The sequence below is a fragment of the Opisthocomus hoazin genome, chromosome 2 (genome assembly GCF_030867145.1).
Source record: "Opisthocomus hoazin isolate bOpiHoa1 chromosome 2, bOpiHoa1.hap1, whole genome shotgun sequence".
NCBI classification, from domain to species: Eukaryota; Metazoa; Chordata; class Aves; order Opisthocomiformes; family Opisthocomidae; genus Opisthocomus; species Opisthocomus hoazin.
In genome coordinates, this window is record NC_134415.1 from 10,627,712 (window position 1) to 10,654,896 (window position 27,185).

A 27,185-nucleotide genomic window follows, 5' to 3' on the forward strand; every position below is an offset into this window, starting at 1 on the left:
AGGCACCTCTTCTGTTTTCAGGACTTTTAATAATCCATTTAGCAATGTGTTGTTGCTTTCTTTGCTGTAGCAACAAATGACATTAATTTTGAAGAGACATGTTTACCTTTAATTCCCTGAAAAAAAAGTACTCCTGACACAACACTCGCAGACTTCCATTGGCTTCTCTGAACATGAGACTTGGGGAGGAACAAAGCTTTACACCTGCTTCTGAGCTGACAAGTTGATGACACTTAGAGAAATAGCAGACAGTGTAGTACAATGGCACTGCTGAAAAGCAGCACCTAGAAATGTAGCACCTAAGTCTGGTAATCCTTTAAAACAGTAAACGTTCCTCCCGCCTCGCTACCCTTCACACAATGCTTTGGATGGTTTCCAAAAGTGAACTGTAAAGTTAAAGTGAAAACTGAGTTAATGATTGAAATAAAGTGGTGAAAAGCTCAGAATGGAGAGAGGTATGTAGTGTAAAAAAAAAAAAACCCCAGCACAACACTTTTAACTGAAAGGCAAGAATATGCTGTTGGACTCCATCTTTCACTACTCCTTGGCCATTCATCCTTTGCTGGTCCCTTTACTGTTAGGTCTCTGTTCTCGCTGTGTGGCTCCTAGCGTGCAGGCTTGAATTTGCTCGTGGTAATACATTTCAGACTGTAGGTATACATTAGTTGCATCAGCAAAAAGTAAATACTTGGTGAGCAAAGGAAATGTGTATAGAAGAAGCTTACAGACTGTTAAACAGATTGGATCATTCTAGTTTTGTATCCTGTCTGTGACAAAATACCAGGGCCTGTAAATATGCAGTAATGGAAACTTAGCCGGCAGTCTAGTTATGTCAGAAAGTCTCTTCTGAAATATGGGCAATTGATCTTACCCTGAAAGATGAAGTCTTTGTCCTTTTCTGAAAATATTTGCCAAACGACTCCATTTGCACGATGGATTTTTTTGTCTGTAAGAGCATTATTTTTTTCTTTTAAAGATGGGCTGCTTGCTTAAAAAAAAACTTATTTTGTTGGTTTTAAATTAGTTTGCATTTAATAGCATTCAGTGCTAATATGAACAAATGGTAAAATAACTTTTGACAGTCCTAGGGTACAATTTGGAGATCTAATGTTCAACAATGTAAACTCATCTTTATACAATTTATTCTGCAGTTTATGTAGAGGACTTATTAGATCTTGCAGTAAAATATAAAGGATATTAGTTTAAGGTGCAAATATAGTTACACAGCCTAAGTAGCATTGATAACAATACAGATAGGTAACACCCTAATAAAAATATAGTTAAAAATTACTAATAACTAATAATAATTAGTTACCCTAATAACAATACAGCTAGGTAACACCCTAATAACAATATAGTTAAAAAACCTGGGGTCTGATCATACCCAAAACTAATGCTATAGCATTAAATTAAGGATCCAAAAAAACTAAGAATCATCTAGCTAATAAAATCAATGAAAGAAAAATACAGAAATTAAAATCTTTCAATGTGGCATATTTGTTTGACCTCCAGTTTATGTCCAGCAGGTGGTTTCACTGAGTAGTCCTCAAAAATTCAAGATATTCCTCCTGAGCTGTTACAGCTAAAGTAAAACGCTTGTGTGCATGTGTGTACATGTGATTAGCTCCAGTGCCTCTCCACTGTGCATCAGCTTCTGATTATGTTCAGTAGGTTTTTTTCTTTCATCATATTGTCTACGTGAGCTGTGTAGTTAGATTGTTTCCTAAGACCGTCATGGTGTAGTGTTCACATTTGCAAGGGCTGTGACTTAAATGTGGATAACACTTCTGCTTTTACTCTCTTATGTTGCTTTGCCATGACGCTTGTTGCTTTCTTCCTTGCTGTATTTTAGGATTTACTTTAAGGATTATTATATTGCTGTTGTCATGTATGTGCAAATAGAAGAGCAGAATGTCAGGGATACAGTTAATTAGGTCACAATTGCATTAACTCATCTGGGAACTATCCAGTAATAACTTGTACAATATAGGTCATTCCTTCCATAATAATTTCCAGCTGATGGAAGGCTGCCATCAGCCCCTCTGCAGTATAGGGCTTGCCTCAACCTACTGCTGAAACCCCACTGTGCTGCTTATATATGGAGATACAGTGACTAGGAAAAAGAGTCTTGCCTTTTTACTTTTCCTTGGTTTATTCCTTGGCCTTGTTTTCTTGTGTCTTGTCTTCCTTAACAAGCTAGATTCAGAAATAGCTTTAGTGAGCCAGATCCCTTCTGCACTGTGTCTTAAATGAATGTTTCTCATGGGGTAACTTACACCCGCTTCTTTTCTCAACTGCTGCCTGAAAGATGGATCTACCTTAGTCTGTTGAGGAGGTAAAAGTTCCTTCCTCACCCCAAAGGAAATGATGAGGGCAATGGTCACCCCAGACCAGAAACCCCATGAAGCCTTTGTGTAGTCCTTGGAAGGGATGGGAGCAGCTTCCCCAGACAAGAGAGAGTGTTCTTAGGCCAAACGAGTGTGGTTTATTTAGCTTCACTTGGATGTGTGAATATCAATGTTTCACATATCTAGAGTGATATGGTTATTTATTAAAATCTTTCCATCAATTCCAACAGCTGCCACATTTTCATTTAAACTTGATCCTTGTAGAAAATGCTACCTATTTTTCTCTACTCATCTAAAAAAGGTACTGTCACTGCTATGAAGAGAATGTATTAGAATAAGTCAGGAGTTCAGTCATAAATGCCTAACATTTGAAAAATGCATGTAAAGACCTTTTCAGTCTGACACTTCATCAACCCAAATTTTGGAGTCTTTCAATTTACTCTCATGGGAATTTGTTGTAATTGACTCTAAGAACATGAAAGGCCCCGTGAACATTTCTGTCTTCTCCAAAGGCTGGATTTCTTCCATTCATAGCCTTGCTGGCTTTTGATGATATTAGGGAGTCCTGTGTTCATGCATGTTAGGGGGAGAGATCTCTTGTACATTGAATTAAGTAAGAATGCTCTTCAGAGCAACCCTGAAGGGTTAAGATGAAGCTGCATCACAAAATATTTAAAATGCTGGGAGGTTCTATAATACACAAGTATTTCAGAGCATTTTTGTTCTGTATTTCTCAAAGAATAGAAACTGAAACCTGTTTGACTTGAGCACTGAAATAGAAAGAGCACAGGACAATACTCCCAATCAGACCTGTAGATTAATTTCAATTGTTATTTTTAGAGTGTATTTTTGTAAATGCTCATGTATAAAATTTAATCTATGCTGGATTATATTCTTAGAGCAGGGGTTAATATTATACGTACATGAAATCTGGTAAAGCATCTGTCTGGTTTCTGTCTAGATATCTAAATAATCTGCTCTAGGTTTAAGGCAAATTACTTCTTATTTTGTAAGATAATTCTGACCTTGACACTGCATGAATTTCAGTAATAAAAGTGAGGCATGCCATGCGACCAGGCAGATTACAAGGCTGAGGCTGACATCAATAAATTGATAAAACATAATTGAACATTCAACACAATATTTAGTGCACAAGTTACACTACTGCCATATGTAATTATAAGCTGTTTGAGTAATAATGATTGCTCAGAAGGCCTCCATTGCACTAGGCGGTGAAGATGAGGTGTGTTAATAGAAACACCTGGAGACAAACCAGGCTTTAAAGTGGGGCATTTAGCTGTTTCTTGGAGCACTGGGGCTAGCAGCTTGTGTGTCAGACCACTGCTGCTGAAATTCATTCTGCCACTGTATTCTGTGTCTGCTGGCACCTTGTTATTTCTTCAGGTTCAGATGGCCAAGGGTTATTTAATATGTTTGAAGCTCATATGTTAGTTTTTTTAAGAGAGAAAAATAGTTTTCTCTGGGATATGTTACTGGGCCTGACTTTCCAGTGCACACAATGACATGACATTGTTTTACACATGCTCATATTGCATATGCCCAGTTTAGCACAGAGCTGTGCATGTGTCTGCAGAACAGCTTAGCTAGCATGCGTGGGCGTGATACCCATGCTAATATAAAGCTAAAAGCATTAAACTCTGAGGAAGAGAACCTCCCCTTTCATGTAAAGTATGCAGCTCACGGTGGATTGCAGCTAACACCAATGCATCTAGGGAACCATAAATACCTCAGACCAAGTTTTTGAGAGAAAGCTTGAACCAGTTTAAAATTGTCATTTTAAAATAACAGGAGAAAGTACATGCATATTAACACTGCATTAGAAGAGTCATGCTAAAGAAATGTTTGCTTTTTTGTCTGAGCGGCTTGTTAGAATGCAGTTGTCAGAGACAAAAGGTTAGCTCTGTTTCTAATGTATTAATTCATATTTTAATTTGAACAATATTCTTGGACAGAGACATAACCTTTAAATATGCATAATAGAATTTGAGTTCACGTAAACCCCAGTTACTGGGTGAACTGTGGCTGATGAATACTTTGTACATGATATAGTGAAGGTAGCAAAAATATCTCTAACCTACGTTTCCTGACCTTTGATTTTCAAATGACTGGAGGCTGACTCAGTCTGTGCAGAGTGGCTGTTTAAACACTGTATTTTTTGTCATTAGAAAAATACTGTTTGCCAATATAGTTCTGTCCTGCTAGTAACATAATTTAGCACCTAATCCTATGCCATCTCAGATAAAAGATGGCACTGTTATGTCAGTGGAGCATTTGCTTATATCAGAGCAATGCAAAAAACCCCAAACTAACACAACCAAACATACAGAGTGACCAGGTTGTAGCCTGGTGTTTTAGAGAAGAATGAGAATAAAAATAGGAAGAAAAAATAAATGATAAAACCAAAGAAGGAAGATCTTGAAGAATATTTTTAAGATTTAGTGTTAACTGTGAACCCTGATAACCTAATGTTTCCAGAAGACATAAGCAACAAGTGATTTTGCAAATTTCTTCATCATGCCCAATCAATATACCTTAACATGGATGTAATAAAATTCATTTCTAAAATAAACAGATTGTGAAAATCTCAGCACTCAAATTCACCTTCCAACAAAACTATAATTTAAATTAGTTATGGTCATATTATTTTGCTGCTTTGCTACCCCTGTTATGAGGGACTTTGTTCCCAAAAGACAGGATTAAAGAAATACCCACCCATTGAATGATGTAAATTTAAGGGCCTGGAATAACTGTTTGAACTGAGGTTGAAATAGCAATCTGATATGTTAAGGTTTTATGCATTGCTAACTCTCTGAGTTCCTGTCCTCTAAAAATTTTAGCTTTCCTAAAATATTTAAGTGCAAGCTTATATTCATAATACCTATTGAATTTAACACTCTGTGTCACAGTATGTGCTGTACTTCAGTTACTGGGTCTGCTGCCTTCAGCGTATCGCATAAAGTATAAAATATGTAAGTTGTGCATTTGTGTTACTAATCAATGTGTACAACTGATAATATTGATCATTGTTGACAAATACTAAAGCTGTAAACCATTCCTAGTGGGGGGGGTCAAAATTCTCATGCACAAGGCAGACTGGCCTGTCAAAGCATAATTTCCTGTGCTTCACATTGGATGCTTTCTGTTGCGCTTTTTCTGTGGGAGAAAAAGTGATACCTCAAAGGTAGAGGGATTTTTTTGTTGTTGTTGAAGCTGTTAATTTTCATCTAGTTGGAGCAATAAAACACTTTTCTGTTTACTATGAATTTATGGGAGGCAAGGGACTAGAGATGAGGGAGATGACTTAGGATTGAAAATATTGCAAATGCTTGGCAGGTTTTTTTTTTAGAGGAAAGGAAAAATCTCTTGAGACCTTTGTTTTCTAAGGAACAATATTACAAAATCCATAGTTACACAATATAAATTGGCAAATGAAAGAAGAGATTAATGATTCTGGCAGCTGACTTAAGCTGTCATATTATCTCAACTTTCTTTTTAATATAAGAAAGATACTTTTCTTCCTTACAAAGAAGGGGGGTGGGGGGAAGAACCCCAAGAATTTTCTTACTGACATTGAAGTACTAGATATTTTGAATGATCCAATGTTTATTTTTGTTTTCTCACTTCTAATTATGCAGGACAAGGGACAGCACTGCAGAGAGGCAATGATACTTTAAAAAAAAAAAAAGGTGAAGAAAGTGATTTAAAGCTATAGTGCAGAAAGGCCCCTCAACAAAATATGTCAATAGAAAATAAGAGACTTCTTAGGATGCTGTGCATATTAAGTTTCCTCGCAACCATGTCCTATCTCAATAACCACGATGCTGGTTCTGTTTCATTTTGTATAATTTAATGTGACTTTGTTGAACTGCTTGGTATTCTGTTTTAAGACTAGCTCTCATTAATGCTTTCAGATGTTGAAAACACAAAAATTTACACACAAAGCCTTTTCCTCTTTTTAAAACAAAACAAGGATTAATATGACAATTCATATGATTAGCCTCTCCAGGAAGCAAGTACTGTTACCTGTATGCTGTACCCGTCTTCCCTATGTAGTCATCAGTTCAGGATCAACACTCTGACAGGCTTATATGCCGGCCAACTCAGTTCAGCTTTAACTATAACTCATGTCAGATTTAAAGTAGTAAGAGGCATATATAGCCTTTTATTCCCTTTTTACCTTCTTTCTTTTGGTAGACTATACTTAGTTCTAAATTTTACTTGTGACTTCAATCAAACTAAAATGTACATTAGCAGCTCCTGCTTGGCTTAGAACTGCTTCTGAAACACAACCGCTTCACAAAACTAACACAGTACCACCACTAAGACTACCTCTTCTTAATCTGAAATGTACGTAAATGATGCTTAACGATTTATAAAGCCAAACCCATGTAAGAATATCTAGGTTCAAACTTAAACCAAAATACGTAATCTGTTAAACAGTACAGAATCCCTCTTGCAGAATTGTAGAAACATTTTTTCTGCTTTTAAATCCACATTGAAACAAATCTTTACTCTTGCAAGTGATTTAGTTTGCTGTATGGGGAAACCAGATGCATGTGTGTTTGTGCGCGTGTTCACCATCTCTCAGAAAGGTCAGCCAGGGCATGTCTGTGCCTATGGCTACTTTCCTATTTGTTTGGCCACAGAAGCCTGATCAAATGATGCTGAGATGAAACTGCTGCTGTCCATTGCTTAGTATGGTTGATCTGGAGATATTCAAGACTCGCCTGGACAAGGTCCTGTGCAGCCTGCTGTAGGTGACCCTGCTTCGGCAGGAGGGTTGGACTAGGTGACCCACAGAGGTCCCTTCCAACCCCTACCATTCTGTGATTCTGTGATCTGTCCCCTTATTGCTTTTTTTATTTTTTTGTAAGCAAAATAAGTATTTTTGTAGTTGCCAGCTGCTCTATCTCCTTTCCCTGTCCTTTTCCTTGACCTGTTACATACATTCACGTACATATATGCATGCGTACAAACATATGTTGTACATATTTGTAAAACGACCAATGCATTGCACACAGTAGACTTGAATCTGAATTGTCTGCAGCTACTTGCTAGCTGGCTTCAGAATGGAATGGGAAAAAACTGAATAATCCATAGCTGCTCTTAAAATATTCCTAAATGGATCAGATCTATTAGCTAGAAATGCTGTCAATGAGCTACTTGCAATGTGAATGGCTTCTTTTCTTTCTCATATGATTAAATTTGGTTTGGCTGTAAGTGCATCCATTCCTTCCTTCCCTCCAAATAGAAAAATCATTTACATAGTCTCATAGTTGTACACAAGGGAGCAGACAGAAAAGTCCAGTGATTCATTCATCAAATTTCCACATTTGAGTAAGCAGTGAGTTCAGTCGTCTCAGTCTGCAGTGATCTTTCTGAATTACACAAACACTTGATCTGAGGAGTTAGAAGATAAGAAAAGGAGAAAAGGAACTAACCGTCTTTCTTGATCTTATTTCCTTCCTTACTGGTCAAGGATGAGCAACCCTTCCGTTGTTTTGAGAGAGTCAATGTGATTTAATTCTTCTTCAGGGCCAGCATGAGGGATATGAAACCCAGTCTAAAATCTGTTCAAAGAATTCTGGCTTTTGCCATGTTAGGATAAGACAGTGGTGTGAACATCACTGCCTTATTTTTAACCATGCTTGAGGTGTCAGTCTGTTTGAAACAATGCCAGTGACCTCCTTCACATCTTTTTAATCCCTGAAAATAACTCACATGCCCCTCCTTCCCTCTTCCATGACTGCTATCTCTTCTCTAATGCACATTCTTTTCTTTTAAGACACTCGCTAAGAGTATGGAAAAGTACGAACCTTTTCACTTGAGAAGTGGACACTAAAACAAGCTTTGCAATACCTGTTTGGTAATAAACATTTCATTTTGCAGGTCAGTCAAATGAAATCCAGAGAGGTCAGAGGATTTTCCCAAGGCTGTATGATGCAGATATTAATTTGGGTATAGGAACAAAAACCTTCTGAACTCTAGTCCCTTATTTGATTCAAAATGTATGTGTGCCTGCACATATAGTCAGGAACAGTATCAATGGTATTTGCAGATGTTTTGTTTCAAAATCTGCTGAAGGATCAACGGGAAAATTTGAATGGGCTGCCCCACTGAAAAGCACCAGAGAAAAGGTATTTGCTGCTTGGCTGAAGTCTGAAAGGATGATATCTAGTCTCGGGGTTATGGCGATGTCATCCAAATTTCTCTTTGTATTTAAAATGCGTGTCCCCTCCTGGAATCAGCTTGAAGTTATGTCTAGTTTGACATATGTAAACATTTTCAAATCAGATACTTAAAGAGCATGGTAATATAAAGGATTTATTGCTGTGCATGTTTTATTATTTGATGCATTTAGATTCACTTTATTTGCTTTGTCTTTCGTGTGTGAATTATGCTGCTTCATCTTGTACTACAAAAATGACAGCATCAAATGCATAGCAAGCAGGTTTCCATATGTCTTCTAAACATACTCTGAGAGACTTAATTGCTAAATAAGGGTAGACCTCTCTGGTTGGAAAAAATACAGCAACTGTCTTGACTGTTTGATCTGTGTATATAGAGAAAAATATTTGAATCATGGAGACTGGTGCCCTGAAGTCTTACTGTGTTGCAGCTGATGCCTGGTGCATTGTTACGGGGCATGAGAAAGGTGTGACGTATTAACAATGACAACCTGCTGCGCTGCTGCTGCTTCACATTTCACAAACAGCTTATTTCCCTTAGCTCCCAGTGTAACTGCCAGGGAGGCACGCAACCTGTCTGAGCATTTCTCTTCTCTCTATAAACCTAGAAATTAAGTTATAGCTGTTAGACACATCTGTATGCATGTGTAAGGTTGTACTGGTTATACAAGTGGTCCTTGGGGAGACTTTCAGTCACCAGAGAAAAAAACATTGGCTATCTCTTTCTGTTCCCAGAGGACAGTTGGAATAATTTAAGAGTAATGGAAGCCTTTACATCTCCAGTAAATGTTAGTGCTGTTTATGCTTTTTTTTTTTTTTGAGCATTCTCCTGTAGAGTATGAATTTGATTTTGTCTTGGCTTCCTGTTTCTTGAGATGTTTTTCTGTGAGGGAGTTCTAACTCGTTACCTCAAATGCAAAAGGATTGCTTAGGATGGCCATTCGCTGTCAAATTCTTTTCACATTAATGTCATTTGCAGGATGAAGACATGTTTCTCAGAACAAGGCTTCTTGTTTGAATTTCTGGTCTTTCTATGTTCTGTAAATCATTAGTGGCCTTTATTCAGAGAGTTTCCTTAAAAATAAGACATTGACTCAGCTGATACCTCCAGATTTCTCTCTTGTCCTGTATTCCTCATGTTCCTTCAAAAATGTTGCTAGTTCATTCTGAAAAATCAAATGAGACTTTTATGTGACTTCCCCGCTAGTCAGCTCCAGAGCTGCAAGTCTGGGAGAAGGGCATGGAAGGAAAATCAAATGATCTCCGTGATATGTTTGCAGTCCTGCAAAAAGCTGAAAATATGTGAAACTAGGAAAAAGTTCAAAATATAGTGCAGCTGACTGATGAATGGGAGGGATGCTCTTTCTGAGTGATTCTGTGGAACCACAGGATAGATGATAAATATTTTTCCCAGTATAAAACTGTGGGAAAAATGTAAATAGGTATGTAAAATGGAGTATTTTAGTTTAATCAGTAGTATCACTGATCTATAAATCCTTTGAAAAAACACAACAAAACCCAGCTGCAAAAAAAGACATTCTATTTATTAACCAAGCACTGACTTACAGGGCTGAGTGCCATGGTAGGCTGAGTGAGCTGAAGAAATACTGCGCTCAGGTAAGGTGGCATTTGAGTATCAGTGCAATAGGTAAAAAAGTGAGGATGTTTTTGTCTTTTGTGTTTTTCTGTGCTGCCTCTTTGTTGTTCAACAGCTTCGTTTTGCTTAGGTGGATGGAAAAATTAATTGCAAATGAAAAGTGTGCAGAATTTGACTGGTAAACTGATGTTAAGTTTTTAAACTGTAGGCTTTTTTATTCAGATATAGCATAATTTAGGTAGACATTTATTTTTCATGTTGTGGAAAACAACTGGAGTATTTACTTTTGGGAACTAGGACAAACAGTTTCACAGAGACTTTGTGAGAGTAACCCTTCTGAATGGTTGAATCTTTGTATATTATTGGCACCATTAAATACTTTGAATTATAACTGTGAAAGCACTCTACCTTCAGTTACGGTAGTCCATGAATGAATATATAACTTCTGTGACTAAAATTACATTTCCATCCATTTATTTGGAATTACATTTTTTTCCCATAATTGAAGTGATTAAAATTGTGGTATGTTTCACAGAAAATTACCATAGGGGTCGATGCGTAGTAACAGATCAGTGAGCAAAGCATCTACGATTATATGTCATGAGACAGCCTTCCATAGATTTTTTCATAAAATAACCAGTTCTCCAGAGGCTTCCATGTTGGGCGTCAAATGAGAAAAATATTATTAAAAGCTCCAGTATTTACAAAACATTAAGTAGAAAAACCCAACTGAATAGCAGTTAATCAAGCAATTAATTTTTGAAAGAATTCTTCCGTAGCTTCCTATAACATTCCTACATATTTTTTCAATTTTAAATAAAACAGAAGCAATTCAAACTCAGAAATTTGTTAAATTTGATTGCAGTCACAGTCCTCCCTCAGTGTTAGAAATAAGACCTTTGCATTTCAGCAGCCATTCTTACTCGAGGTGCAGCTTTTGTGTTTAATATGCTACTTTACTCCTGCTGTGCTCGGAAGGGGTTGTCAGATCGTTCTGGTAGAGTCGTGATGGGCACCTGTTTTCTAGCATGGTTGCTCCTGGCCCAGTTTTCTGTTGCATCATTTCTTGTTTAATACACAGCAGGTTTGAGTTTTGACATTTCTGTGTAGGCTTCAACCTAAGCCATCTATCCTGTTGTGTCAGAACTTGAAGAACTTTGTTTGCAGTTTTTTATGGGCTTTGACTCTGTGTTTTGAAAATAGCTTTAAACACAACAGAAAATGAGTACGTGGGCAGGCGTGCGTGTCTGGATTTGCAGGGCGCTGGACAGTGCATTCATTTTAGCTTTTGAAATAGAAAATACTTTGATAAAAACAGAACCTATGATAAATTCCAGATCTCCACTTTGCTGAATAATCATCTTATATTGTGTATCTATCTCTATACAAAGAGCTCAGAACTGTTATGTTTTTATATTCTTTGATTTTAGATCTGCTACCAAGAATAATTAAATACCATGTTGGTGTTAAGTAAGGGAAGAAAAAAAAAAATCTGCATCTGTGAATTCTGAAACATTTGCTGGTTTTGCTTTCTTTGACAGCTTTTTGGAAACTGCAGCCTATTTCTGTATGAAACCAAAAATGGGAGAGAAAGAGGTGTCCCCACATTCTTTCTTCAGTATTTGGCATGAATTCAGTTCTGACTTCAAAGACTTCTGGAAGAAGGAAAACAAACTTATTCTTCAAGAAAGGTACATTGTTTGTTTGTTCAAAGGCTTTTCTCAGAGAACATTATTGGGAGCAATCGCACAGAAACCAGTCAGCCTCACTTCATTAGCACAAAACCTATTGAACGCCTTTTGGAGTTTTCTGTCTTTTTTTTTTTTTTTAACAATTTTTATTTTTCTAATCATTACAAATTTTGAATGGGACATTAATATCTATTTGTGCTATATTTTTTCAGGTCTGAAAGTTGATTAAAGATTTCCCATTAGCATATTTAGTGAAAACAGTTCAAGGCATCAGGACATGACATATTGTAAATATTTGTCTGATGAAGTTAGGAAAAAGGAAGGGAAGCAGGGAGACAGAAGGAAAAAGTCAGTTGACCCCGCGTTAAGACCTAGACTGAACCATATTGCAAATCACAGCCCATGGATATGACCACATGGAGTTTATATGGCATAAAGAAATGAGATAGTAGTGTTGAAAAATTACCCATGCTGTCTAGTCCATGTATTATAAGAGCTATGAAGTTTGCTTTCATCTGCATGCAGATATTGCATTGTGGTCACCCATTGTTTATAAAAATGATGCCAAGGATTAATCAGTTGTTTGAAAAAGTAATAAATGGCATATAAGGACAAATTAAACAAATACAAAGATGAAAACTGTAAACACTGTTACATAATCCTACATCTGTTAGCAACTTGAGTGACCTCAGTATACAGATAATGAAGCTACTTCTGAGCCTTAACATTAACAGGTTTGAAGCTTTATGTTCCTCAGCTGATTGATATCAGTCCACGTTTAGGTAACTTGACAAGATCAAGCCTCTTTTTCAAGAGTACTTGCCCTATGTAATTGTAACAGACATCAGATTACTGGCTTAGGAAGTAACTGAAAACTTTCCTTAGGCACCTATATGATCAATGTCATGAATACGATATATGTTTAGTATAAGCGGATGCATTTTGGAGCAGTCTCACAGTTAATTAAGAAAACTGTATTCTGCTTCTATTGCAAGACTGTGGTGCAAATGTTAGCACAGTACAGCAGCTCTCTGGGGATCTATTTCATTTTACTGACTGACTTAATTTTATGTAATTAAGTATATATCTTTGGAATTGAATTGACAATTAAATACTGTCTTTGGTTTCCTATGCAGGGATTTAGCTGCCAGCTCAATACAGGTTAATTTAATCTTGTCTTTTTAATAGAACAGGATTTAAGAAAAATGTGCTTTCATTTCCAAAATACTAGGCTATTTTTCTAAAAACAAACAAACAAAAACTCCCCAGAGGAGTCTCGCTGCAAAATATTTTTCTTTCAAAGACATTAACTAAATAATCACAAAACCTCTTCCTCCTATTTTTCTTATACATCTAAAGCTTATGAGAACAATGGGATTATGATACAACCATTTCATTCTCTTTCAGCTCACTGTATGAGCGTGCTAAGAGAATGTGTTGAAGCAGCAGAGAAAAAAAGTGGCTGCCAGCTGGTCCCTGCTAGGGCAAGGGTGGTTTTAGCCTGAAAGGAGTTGAACATGTATAACCTACAGAATGGCTCTAGGTGCAGGATGTGACAGAGAAGGGAAAGGGCCTCCAGTGGGAAAGGAACTTGGGAGATCCCTAGGAAGGATCCTGGGAGATCCCTAGGAAGAACAGCAAAGAGACCCAGACTTGGGGCTGGTGGGTTGAAGGAGACTTTCCCAGGGGCACAGACAGGGCTGTGTAACTGCAGTCCAGGAAGTCACTGAGATTTAAGGCTGAAAATGATTCATCCTGAAAATCACAGGTACATTTTTGTTTTGAATTTTTATTTCGGCTTGGCTCATCAAGTTTAAATCTTCCTCTTCATAGCTTTTGTTTGTTCAGCTGAGGTAGAGTTTAGACTTTGGACGCTTTTGATATGTTGGTTTGTACTCACCTCTCAGAAACATTTGGCACAGTGTTGTTTCGGGTCTGGCAAAGTTGAGCCCTCTTCATTGCCTTTTACGAATTAAAATATTTTGGCCAATTTGGTAGCAAGACTAACAATTCTCATAGTAAGACAAATTATTTTCCCCAAAATGAATAATCTTCTTAGCAGGCAGCAGCCTGCTCTAGGTGACCCTGCTTCGGCAGGGGGGTTGGACTAGATGACCCACAGAGGTCCCTTCCAACCCCGAACATTCTGTGATTCTGTGTGATTCTTTTGTAAAACAACTGTCTTATCAAAACCTTTATGTGGAAAATATTGTGCCTTTGATCATAGTTCAACCCAATCTCTGAAGTTGTCCTTTAGGATTTTTTTTCTTGATTTTACATTTCCACTTTTCTTAGTAAAAGACAAGAATGCTGTGATGTGAAGGTGTCTTGGTATTGAGAAGCCAAAGGAGAAAAACTTTGATGGAAAAATAAGTGTTGCCCAAAGGTGTAAGAACGTACAAGATGATGATTTTCAAAATCTCAGCCTAGACTGACAGATTCGTAGGTGACAGAAATCTGAAATTTGCCTGTTGCCACTGAAATAAAAATTGTTTCTAGAAATTAGATTTTCCTCTTTAGTTCATGTTCTTGGAAGTTTTTCCACTCCTAAAGCTCAAGAACATTAATGGTCAAATTAATTTTCCGTAGATTGATGACAAAATCAAGTAACAAATACGGTGAGACTTCTCTTTTTAAAGGATTGCAGTATGCCACCTTTGGTGAATTATTTACCACGTTGCTGCCTCATGAAGCACACTTCAAGTAAAATCATTTATAAAATGTATAACTTCATTCCATTTTCTTTTTCAGTTTTATCATCATTCTTTCTCACCCCGTGGTTGGTTTGGGGATTTTTTTTGCCTCTTCTCCCTCCACTTTCGTGTTTAGTTTAATAAACTTTTATGCTGTGGGCAATGTTTCTAGAATATTTTCTATCCCAGTTTCCATATGGACTATGTAGGGAAAGGAATTACTTGTTAATAGAGGCTGTTCCTTATTTAGTCTCTGCAAATATGAGTCACACCGTTTTACAATAATTTACCCAAAGGCTTTTCATAAATGGTATTTCCTAAGGTGGTACTACTTTTTGTTACTGATAGATTAAAAGTGTATGTTTTAAAGAAAGCAGCCAGACAATTCTTATTTTAAACACTTTTCACTCGGCATTTCAACTTGTATATTGGTTTGCCAGGCATTTATATGCAAAAGATAAACATTGAAGTGTCAGACTTCATATTTCCTTCCAAGAAGATGAGGGAAAAAAAAAAAGGAAAATGGTGCAAGATTAAAAAAAATTATTTTTTTCTGAAGTTTTCTACTGCTTTCACTCAGGTTTCTCACTTGAAATAAAGCAGAACTGGAAAATACCAGCTGTAGAGAAAATTATGCATGATAAACTGTTAAATACAGTAGTAATAAAAAGAAAAATGCACCTGAAAATTACAATGAAACATGAAGCCAAAAGTTTTTCTGAACAGTACTATTTTTTTGTGGTCACACTGCAGTCAAGGTTAACTGGAGCATTCCAGTAGGAATTGTTATCTGGGTTATTTATAAAGTTCTCAGAAATATTTTGTGGAGGTTGAAATTTCTGATGCTATGTCTATTCTAAAGATGTATCCTCTTAAATGAAGATTTTCAAAGTAATGTAACTTCTTTCTGATTAAGCAACTTTAAAAAAAAAAAAAAAACGAAAGGAAAATCACGACCAAACGTAAGGGGGCATGTTTTGAGTTTTTAAATGTTGTTGTTAGCATTGTCCTTTCATTGTATATTTAACGTGTCGCTGGTAGTCTATGCTTTGCATTCGTGCTTTGAAAACTCTTGAAAGGTATCTGTCAGTATAGCTTGCACTTCACATGTGATTAGCAAGAAAGCCAAGAAGTTCTGACATATTTTCCCTAACACTTTTTCAATGTTGTTTGAGAAGAATATGATTTTTGAACCTTGCAAGCCTGCTGTTCAGCATTCTCATTGTCTGTACGCGCGTTTCAGTGGCTGCATACCCTGAGATGCATGTTGCTCTCTGAATACATATTGTCAGATAATGCACATCTGCAGTGACAGCTATGCAAAAGCCTCACCTTCTCAGGAAAACGCTTAGGGGATCACACCACCAATCTTCAAATGCCTTTTTTTTTTCTCCTGTAGTGAGAATAGGTGTCTCACACAAACTGACCTATAAATCTATTAACTCTTTTCTCATTAATCTCTGTCTTTGTTTCTTTGTTTCACTCCCATCCCAGTTTCTTTATATTTCTGAGATACTTATTCAATGTTAAGTGCACTAGTTCGGTCTAGCACTTCTGTGAGAGCAAGAAGTATTTTAATTTTTCTTGACATCTAGCAAAGGCCTACAGAACTTTCCTGGAAACCAGGAAAAGATACCCTGTCCTATGAATGAAAAGACAAAAGAGGTCATGGGGCAACACCTAATATAACCCTACAGAGGGAAGTCTTAAGAAGTTATACCAATTAAAAAAATAAAAAACCAGAAAAACTTAAGCACCTGTTGGGTGTGGCAATCAAATATGGAATATGCGAATCCTGGGTAGCTAAAATTACAATTATTTATCAGAAAATCTCATACTGGTGTGGACAGCAGTGCTCCATCTTTAGGACTACAACTTTGTCTTTTCTTTATGGCCACGAAATACACACTAGCTCATTACAGTAGCAAAAAAAAAAAAAAGGCAGTCAGTCCTTTAAGAACTTTTATTTTTAAAAGAGATGTTCCATCGCTGTCAAAGGTTAATATCAATATCATTAGGTCTTAGATGCCAGTTCAGATCTTACTAGAAAGCTGTTGATAACAAGGCAGAAACATGTTTGCTGGGCCACAGTTCCACCTTCCAGTCTCTCTGGGTACAAGCGAGGTAACAACACTCATTTGTCCCCTCCAGCTCTGGACATGTTTCCGTTTCTTCAGATTGTTGACTGCTCCAGGGCAGCTGTGCGACCTTGCAAAGATTTACCTAAACAGGGGAAAGTAAGTTGTATTTCTAGACAGGAGGGGGGGACGAGCCGAGAGAGAAAGGGACGGATATAGGTGCCCTGTAAGTGTGTACATAAGGTATATGTTGCTCTTAAGGTCAGTCTGGCCCTTGACTTTATGAGGAGGCACACCATGAACAGAGACTGACTGTGTTAGGGATGCCAGCAGAGGAGAGTTCATAAACAGGATCAACATGATGGTAAAATTCTGTAAATCCCTGATATCTTGCATCACGCTAAGCTTGAGAATTTCTTTTGGCTGACTTTATTCAACCCTTTAACTCCCATGATAAATCTTTGACACATTAAAAATAATCCATAAACTCAAAAAAATGCACTCGTCCCTCAAATGTAGAAGTTGCCCATTCCCGTAAGAATAGCAGTTAAGCTGGCACCTGGTGTGTCACACTGTGTATATCTAGATGAAAGGGAGATTCCTGGCCAGCGTGTCTCCACAGCTCATTGATCTCCCTCTGCAGAAAGACTGGTATGTCTCCCTACAGACTCCTCGGCAGGATGATTTAAAACTTGCTGTTGAGCAATTTAAAAGTCTGGCATTGGATATCTGTACGTTGCACAGTGAGGAGCATATTGGTCAGCTGCCACTTCTGCTTGCAGAGGAGGGCATTAAATCCCATAGCACAAGCAATGTTCTCTCAGAGTAATTTAAGGGATATTTTGTTAACGCTTATAATGGGAACCAGGGAGTCAGACTTGAGAGTGAGAAATCGGGGCACATGGGAGTATACACTTGCAAAGAAATGTGGGGATGGAAGGAAAGAGAAGAAAAATGCACATGGAGTGGCAACATGAGAGGGAAATAATGAAAATGTGGAATATGTTTACTGGGGTCACATTTTGCTTGGCGTGCTGTTGTAGTGCCAACTAAAAGCTCCAAGCATTATGTTAGTAAGTAGTTATGGGTAGATACATTTTCTGACTTGGGAACTTTAATCTCAATGTCTTTGTTGCTCTCTAGTCAACTGAGTTGCATGCTCATCGGCTTGGTTTTACAACTCATAATGATGTTTCAAAACAGAACGCAGCTTATGTGACTTTGAATTGAATAATTAAAAGTATCTTCAGTTTTTGAGAGTATTTCAAAATTTTAACTTGAATAAAATAGCTTTCTGATCAGAAAATACTGTTACAGGCATTGGAAAATCTACTTAAAAGAAGCCCAAACACACCAAAGATTCAGAAGCTAGGAACAGTCCTTTGAGGCGCTGCCTCACAAAGAGACAATTTGCTGTCCAGCTGAGAGGTTGCTCAACATTTCAGTACTTTTTTTCTTCCTTATGCACTTTCGGCAATTAGTCCTTTTTTCAATGAAAACACCATCATTTTTTGGTTAGGAGAGGATAGCAGTAACTTTCATTTTTAGCATTAATGTTGAGAGAGAAGTTTGTGAAAAATAAAAGCTTCTGGAGATAAGTTTCTCAATCTGGATCTTTGGTGAAAATTACTTTTAAATACCTTAGTTTAACATTTTTAAATAATACTGTGTTTTGTAAGGCAGGAAGAAGAATTTCCATTTGCAACTGTAAGCCAAGTGGTGCTTACAAATAGTAAACTTGAACAAAGTGAAGGATCTAGTAAAAAACTAATTCCAAATATGTGACCTTTCCTAATTTTTGTGACTTGCATGAGGCCAGATTCCAGAATGTCCCCATATACATAGCAGAAGGCCTTTTCAGCAGTCTCTTCTTTATTTACACGGTGACGGTGTTGTATCATGCTGGCACATTACACTGCATCCTAGGATGTATGTTGTGCATAAAAGGAGCTAGATACCAATCATCATCTCATAATGAAGTTTGCAGCCTGTTTTCAAGGCTGTGATGTCAGATGGGGTGTGACAGTTTAGGGTATAGTGGGATGGGATAACATGATTACTACTACATAGTGATCTTTTCAAGGTTTTTAACACTTTCCTGTCAACCACTTCTTGAAAAAAGAATGACATCTGCCTATGATAAAAATCAGCCCCACGTACTCAATAGATACTTGCATTTTGGTGAAAAAAAATTACACCACTAAAAATTTTAAATGGAACTTTTGACCAGATGTGCTATACTTTCTATACTTGTGTAATGTTTTCAATCCCAAGCAAAGTGATTACATTGGCATTTGAGGTGCAATAAAATATTGCAATGTTTTACAGATGAGGAGCATTTCTTATTAAAATATTACTCCCCAAAAGTTTGAGACGCTCACAAAGACTTAAAATCTGTTGTAACCCAGACTGATCCTGAACTACTGAACATGTTAGATTCCTTGGTTAGTGAGAGTTTGCCAAACCAGTGCACGAAGTTGACGTAATGATGACAACATTCTTTAAGTATAAGCACGTGGCTGTGTGCATGTTTTATGGCATGAGTACAGGAAATAGTCTAATATGGGGGGGGGGGGGGGGGTGGTGTTAGAGTTTTGGGAAGAGCCTGGCTATGTCTGCAGTCATTTTGGGTCATTACATAGTTATGAATGGGTGCCTTTTGATACAACAGTTTTCACCTGATGCAGCAAAGATGGAGGCCTCCTGTTTTCCCCATCTGCTGCACTGGAGTTCTCTAGTTCTGTGGCTCTCCAGCTGACTTATTTTTATTTTCTTCTCTTTCCAGAAATCTCTTCTATTCACTCAATTCTCATGTTTGCTTGTGCTACCAATCTTGTAGCTATCAATTATCCAGTGTAGTAGCCCCGATATACCCAATGTAGGAACTCATCTGTCCAGGGTGTGTTTTCATATCCTCTTTTAAGATAGTCTCCTTCTCCACATAGTCTGTTCATCAAGTCATTATTTTTCACACATTGCATTTTTCCCTTCTTTAACCCATCTGCTGCTTAAAGTTTTACAGCAAACACATAGTTTCACATTTCCGTTCACTCACGAGTTTCCTTTCTTTTGCTTGCTGATTATGTTACCACTTTTACCTCACCTCCAGTCTTGTTCCCTTCCCTTATCACTTCCTGTTGAATTTCCTAATCAAATAGCCCAAAATGCAGGCAGCTTCTTTGAGAGCAACCTGGCTTTAGTGCCAAGAAAAACAATGGAAGTTGATGACTATCTTTTCTTAGAGCAACCTCAATTTTCATATGCAAAGTCTGTAGGAAAGTGATTTCCATCTTTCCTGAAATACTGGCCACTTTGACAAGAAGAAAAAAAAAAATTGATGGCAGAAGTCAGGAAATTTATTTAAGTGGGTATATGCACATTTGCATTTTATTAGAATCATAACCGTCCTTAAGAGTTTAATTTTTCACATCATTGCATTTTCAAGGTGAAATTTTCTTTAAGGCTAAGGTTTAAAATGTGTTTCAATGCAGTATCCTTTTTTATATTTATGCACATCTGTGTATCTCTGCACAGATAAGAAAAGAATCCCTAGATCACCATGAAAATCTGATAGCCAGATAGAACTGAGTGAAAGAGAATACTTCTGAATGGAAATTCTTTCAGAATATTTTGAAGTTTGTGGTGGATTGCAGTAAGACTCTGCGAATTGGAAGGTCTCACTTTCATTTCAGTTGGCCTCAAAGCCTTATTTTAGTCCCATTTGACATGATGCACACTGAAGAAAATCTGAAATGTATTCCCCAAAGTCTGCTCTACACTGTTGACAGAGGAGGGATCTTATTCACGGTCCTTCTACAGGTTAGTCGCTGTGTTAAGTGGCCAGATTAAAACATTTTAATCTATTTGTCCTTGGTCCTCTGAGCCAAAGTATGATTAATCACTGCATCTTTCAGCCAGCCGTTGTCTGCCTTGTGGTCCTTAAAATAACCATGCAAGGAGCTGGCAGGGATGTCAAGATAGTCTAATACATAATCTCTTTGTTAGTAGGCAGAGGTTAGGTTTCATCAGTCAGTTTGATGGGACCAGGTACATTACAATGTGCTTCTTATCTGTATAAAGTCTTTGCAGCCAGTTACTGAATCATATCTATGTCATCACTTCAACCCTATTGGCGTGAAAGTAAAAGCTCTACATTTTTTTACTCTACTTTTATGTTGGGAATTGTAATTTTCCTTTCTGTTTTTTCACTAAAGAGAAATGCCTTAACAAAAAATCATTTCAATATTTTAGTAACTGGGTCAAAGAATAAAATATAGGCCCATTGCTCTGGAAGGGTTTTCAAATAGTTTTGAGGTTTTCTGCTCTTGAAGTCTTAAAGACATCCGGCACTTGATATTTTTGCTGAGGATTTTTTATTAGTTTTTATTTCTAAAATTACTATTATTATTATAAACAAGTTATCTCCAACCCAGACAAACCTACATAAAATAGTTTGGCAGCACCCCTTTTGTTTATCTGATATGAGCACTTAGTAGTATAAAGAGTACTGGCCTCAGTTTTGTTTTGTGTTAAAAACTACAGAATATCTGCAGAAAAATGTCTTTTGGGTTTCATGACCTATACTGTCAAAGTAATGTCTGTCTGAGTTTATCGTGGAAGTTTTTGTGAGCAGCTCTACTATCTAAGGCATATAACCTTCCAGCCTTCTCACTGTGCTTACATTTGTCATGTCGTAGTGCTCACTAGAGAAGTGGAAAGCTACCAAGCCTAGATGGAGCCAGTAGGAAATGAATCTGTCTGCCACAGATACTTTAGACAAAATTATTAATGTTTAGTGGCAGGAAAGTGGCTCCCCCCCCCCCTAAGGTTTGAATGATGACAGAAAGTCTCTAAGCCTTGATAAGGTTGTGGCCAGGCTGGCTTTTGGTCTAGAAGGTAGATAAAGATACTCTGTCTTTTGGGTTTCTAAGGATGTCTGGTTTCTTTTTCCTCTGTCTGTGCCAAAATGTGACTTGCTTATTCATCTTACAGACTGTCTTTAAACTTAATCATAGTTTGTATATGTTTGTCTCACAATAAATATGAAGTAAAAGGCAGTGAAAGTTCTGGAGAAGAGTTATTATTATGATGGAACTAGGAAACTACTTCCTTTGTTACAGGTAACAATTATTAGACTTTCTGAATCTTACTAGGTAGCAGATTTCAAGACCTTAATTCTTGTCCTCTGTGAGTGGCTGTTCATTCACTTGTAGATTTGTGGTTTTTTTAACTGATCCATGGATTACCCACTGTTGTACGTTCCCTACATGTTTTCTTATTGTTGGGGCTGTTTGGAAGTATATCCTTTCTGAAATAATGCAAGAAATGCTTTAGCTAAATTTAAACTTTGAGGAGATATATTTGTCCAGATTCCAGTTATGAACACTCTTATTAAGTATTTATAGAATCTGCTCTGGGCCTGATGTTAGGTCCACTGCTGTTGGGTGTCACTACAGTGAGAGTTAAGCAACTCTCTGGTTGTCTAGGCTGAGAACATTAGTTTTTGTAGGATTATGTTCTCATTAAGACAAAATCAAGAAATTATTTGGGAAAAGAAGTAACAGGCAAAACCTGCTAAAGGTAATGCAGCTGATGTTATCTTTCCTATCAAACGGATACACTCACTTTTAAGCCAGAATTGCCATGAGATGGGACAGGGGTTGACAGCAAATGAACCAAAATCAGTCTACTGAAACAAAGTGAGTTTGGGAAGTGAGATAGTTTGAGCATCATTCTAGCAAAGCAGCTTAGCACACTGTAAGCTTGCAAATAATGCCTATCACACTTAGGTTCACTATACCGCCTGGCTTCTTCAAGAGCACATCATGTCCCTTGTCACCTCCATCTTACTCACCCACTCTCAGATCATGCCTTGATCGTCTATCCTATTTCTGAGTATCGGATTGCATTGAGAGCAATGGCTCTATAGAGGGACCAAACAGCCTGTATAGCAGAAAGTATTTGTAGCATAGAACTAAATAGTTTAAGTAAAAACAGATCTTCAGAACCATAAATCAATCTATACGCATGCCTGCCTTTGCCTAAGGGTCATAATTCTCAGGAACTGGGAAACACCCACCTTCCTCAGACTCTTTTTCCACAGCCTCCCCCAGTGGCAGCCTGTCTTTCCACACAGGACCTGACAATTCAATGCCCACTCTTTTCCTAGGAATGTCTATTTAACTGTTTCATGCTCTTTGAGCTCTCTGTGCTCGGCAGTGGCAGAGCAGCAGTGTCATTTTGGCCTGGAGCCTGGAAGTATGTCATTGTCTGCAATTGCTTCCCCTTTTGTGACTATTGGGAGGGTCACAGATTCATAGCCCTTGTGTTGTTTTCTCTAAATATCCTCTTCCTTGCTCCCAGTATTGAATAGAATCCATTAATTTCCTTGTGAAGCTCTAACAGAATCACAGAATGTCCTGCACCTGGGGAGAAACAACCCCATGCACCAATTGCATTGAGGGAGGTTCTCCTTCCCCTCTACGCTGTCCTAGTGAGGCCCCATCTGGAGTACTGTGTCCAGTTCTGGGCTCCACACTTCAAGAAAGATGAACCTCCCTCGACCTGCTGGCCACACTCTTCCTAATGCATCCCAGGATCCCATTGGCTTTCTTGGCAGCCAGGGCACACTGCTGGCTCATGGTCAACCTGTCATCCACCAGGACACCCAGGTCCCTCTCCGCAGAGCTGCTGTCCAGCATCTCTGCCCCAAGCCTGTACTGGTGCATGGGGTTGTTTCTCCCCAGGTGCAGGACCCTGCACTTGGCCTTGTTGAACCTCATCAGGTTTCTCTTTGCCCAACTTTCCAGCCTGTCCAGGTCACACTGAATGGCAGCACAGCCTTCTGGTGTATCTACCACTCCTCCCAGTTTGGTGTCATCAGCAAACTTGCTGAGGGTACATTCTAACTCTTCATCCAGGTCGTTGATGAAGAAGTTAAACGTTTAAGACTGGGCCCAGTACTGACCCCTGGGGGACACCACTAGTTACAGACCTCCAACTAGCTACACCACTAGTTACAGGCCTCCCCTAACAACTCACCATAGTTGGATAGCTTCCAGTCTTCCTGATATACCCACTAGTGTTCATATGATTTTTGCACCTTTTGGTCTTAGGTTATTATCTTGCACCTCCACAACGCTCCGGGTCTCACTGAGGTCAGGGGGAAGTAGTGCAAGAAGAGCCTGAGCAAGAGAAAGGTATGCAGGAATTTGCCACAGCGAGAAATATGACTTGAACCAAGCATGAGTTGACAGAAGCAAGGTGGTTTTGCCTAAATCTTGTTAGTTTCATGGATGGGAAGAGGAAGAATCGTTCAGGACCAGTGGAGGAAACATAAGAAGTTGACAAAAAACTGCCAGTGGCAATTAAAACTTATTTTCCAATGGAATTAAGACTATCGTCCTTACTTCAAAGGTAACCTTTTATTTGCTTTTCTAGATGTTGCAGTTTAAACGGTACTGATGTTCGTATCAAAACACATCATTTTGCTCTTCCAGAAGGATTAGGTTAATTAGGATTTTATTAAATGTAAAATTAAAATTAGTTGAATGATCAGTCTTCAGAAGATACAATTGCACACTGTAGAAATTTATACCACTTCCTCTGCTTTATGAGTTAGCACTGTGGAAAGCCAGTGATTGCCTTTGTCTCTATATTCCACCCGTCTGCCAACTTTTCTTTTATAGATACAGCTGTAGATTTATACAGAACTCTGTGCTTCCAGTTTTAATACGGTCATAAACAAAGCCTCCTAACAGTGCGCCTTTGGTGTGCTTTCTTTGCATTTCTAAGGACATTTCATGCTGAAGAAACATACCTATTGGTATTGTATTATCTTCACTGAGGCTCCATCCAACCATTTGCATCTCCCTGCACAGAGAGCAGGATGGGGTCCAAGAGACAGCAAGCTGTCCCAAACCCACACAGTGAGTCAGTGATATGGTTGGAACTGGAACTGAGCGGCTCCTAGCTCTCGGCTTTGTCTTAAGTGCATTAGGGAGTAATGCTTCTCATCTTCTGCATTCCCGTCGGTATGAATAAATAGGCTCAAACTCCAAGGAATTTCACAAAAGCTCCCAAAAACTTGAGGACCGCAACCATACTAGTGAGACCAGAACCTCTTACATAATCCTGGAAAAATGGGTAGCACAAGCTTAAGGCTGTCATTTTTCAGTCTGGAGATTGTGGATCATTTTTTCAAGTGCAATCTAAGGGACGCAGAAGTTCTGACTTTCTCCTTCACAGAGTGGTGGTGTTATTAGCATTTTGCTCTTTCAAGCAGAGACAGTCTTTCTCCAAATAGCTATTTCTCTAATAGAAGGAGAACATTTAGAGATGTTATGCCGACAGCGACACTTAACAGGACCTGCTTTTTACAAAATAACCCCTATCGCTGCATTATCAACGGTTCCATTCTCTAATAGGATTTTTGTTTCGAATTAACGTGAGGCCCGCAGAGAGCTGTGCTGTCTTATGACCTGGCATGTTAGGCAAGCAGTGGGCAATCTGTCCTTGAAGGGGGATATTTAGATGGGATGAAAACTAGAACTAAAGATTCCATGACATTTCCTGAGAATAACATCTGGATCTGTGTGAACTGGTTTGGTAAATATTTTGTATAGTACATGTGCTGTCATTTGCGTGATGAGTAGTCTGAATACCTACATATATTATATTGCTTCTATAAAACAGTCATTTTGATAACCTCAGTAGTACTTGTACAGTCCCTGGGATTTGATACCAATTTACTCCCAAGTAACATTTCATTTTCTTGTTTAAATGATGCCTACTAGTGAAGGGAGCCAGCCATAGTTGTATTTGAAAAAGAGGAAATTATATGATAGATGTGCTATTTTATATCTGGCTTGGTAAGAGTGGCTTTTGTTGGGTTGGAATGTGTTTGATTGTTTGGAAACAGTCATGGGAAGATCAATGTCACAGATACTTTTCCTCCTTCGGATGTAAGGAGACATGAAGCAGAAGAAAAGGCGGCGTTTTAGGAAAAAGAAAATGTCTGAATTTTACTGCATTCTGCGTCATTCCCATAAGCTTCTATTTAAAGCTATCACCACATTTTGGCTGCCACTTTTACTGAATCTATTTAAACAAGTTTTAAAGGTGAATTACTTGGCTGTTTGACATTTTTGTTCTATATTATGCTGCAGCAATCTGTCTGATTTGCAGTCATATAGAAAGTGTTACAGCTTGAAAATAATAGGTTTCATAGCCTCTTTTTCCCCCACCTGTGCACCTAAAGGTCTTCCTACATTACTAAAATATAAGGCCATCAAATGAAGAGAGCAGCTTGTTGGAAGTGCTAGGAAAGAGCTGACGTTTAAATTAATTTTTGAAAGTATAAATTTGAAACTTATGGAAAGAACGAGGTGTGTCTGGTGAAGTTGGATAAAGGAGAGGTGAATGTGAAGGCGCTTTTTTTAATGTGCTTAGCAGACCCAGCTGGAGTCTTGTTTTCGAAATCTGGCCCTTACCACACGCACACAAAAATATTTTAAAATAATAGTAACACAAAGTCTGATTCTCACACTGCCCCTTGTAGCCTCAGTGAAATAGCAGACATGCAAGTGGTCTGGAGTTGAACCGCAAGGAACCAGCCAAGGATATATCATTTCTTCAATATCATTTTACTGTTGTTTCTCTTTTTTTCCACTGTTGGATAATGATGAAAAGGCAGAGTAAGTGCCATCTAAAGTCTATATTGTTGGCAAGAGCAAGCCAATATTGGATTTACATTTTTATTTTCTACTTTCTTGTTTATAAATAATATTCTCATCTCTCATAAAAAGAAATGTACACATCTCACACCATTTAGTACCATCATATAGAAAGGGTTTGTGTAAGTCTTTGAAGCTCATAGAATTCATAACTTAAATCTGTATTATCAGTGTTTCAGTAACCATGTGTGTTTGTAAGGTTGATCTACAAAGTGAGTAAAAATGGTAAAGAAATGTTTTACAGGGTGCCATTGAACGCACCAGACTGATTCTGGCAGACTCCCAGTTGCAGTATAGCTCTCTGCCTTTCACGGTTTGTTCCCTATCTGCGTGACAAAAAAAGGACATTTATCCCATGAAAAATGTGGCATTTGGTGGTATTTCACAAGGCCCTAATTTGGTACCATTTACCAAGTCAGGAAGCACTGAGAAGTGGACCCTCACTTCTGGAACCTGCTTCTCTCTTTACGCCCAAGCAGCCCAAGTGTTTTCATCTTCGGTGCTGGTGTAAGCCTTGCTGCTCACCCTCGGTTTTGGAAAGAGAGAGACGTGCATACTGGCGTCCACCACCTGGGTTGTAATCATGTTCTTTAATAATGATTCTGCAATTTTCCATTTCTATTTTAAGGTAGAGAGTAAAGAGTAGAAATTTTGGTTAAGGTGTTTTACAATTTTAAATACAAATTGGGTGAAAGGGAAGATAGCTTGGTGAGTACCTTCGTTTAAACTCTAGTTGAAATACTGAGGTTGGGAATGGATGAAGAATGATTTTTAAATAGTCAGAAAAGAAACTTTCTTAGCAGTGTTTGGTATGAATGCTCTGAAAGGTAATCTT

General features: G+C 38.0%; 1 protein-coding gene across 2 annotated transcripts in view; it reads left to right on the forward strand.

Annotated features, from left to right (window-relative positions):
• The window catches only part of FMN2 (formin 2), a 163,237-nt gene that overhangs the window by 132,186 nt on the left and 3,866 nt on the right, over positions 1–27,185 (forward strand). For both annotated transcript variants that reach the window (XM_075412496.1, XM_075412505.1), the window contains one exon: positions 11,696–11,845. In XM_075412496.1, coding sequence (XP_075268611.1) covers positions 11,696–11,845 — 150 coding nt within the window. The remainder of the gene's footprint in view (positions 1–11,695; positions 11,846–27,185) is intronic.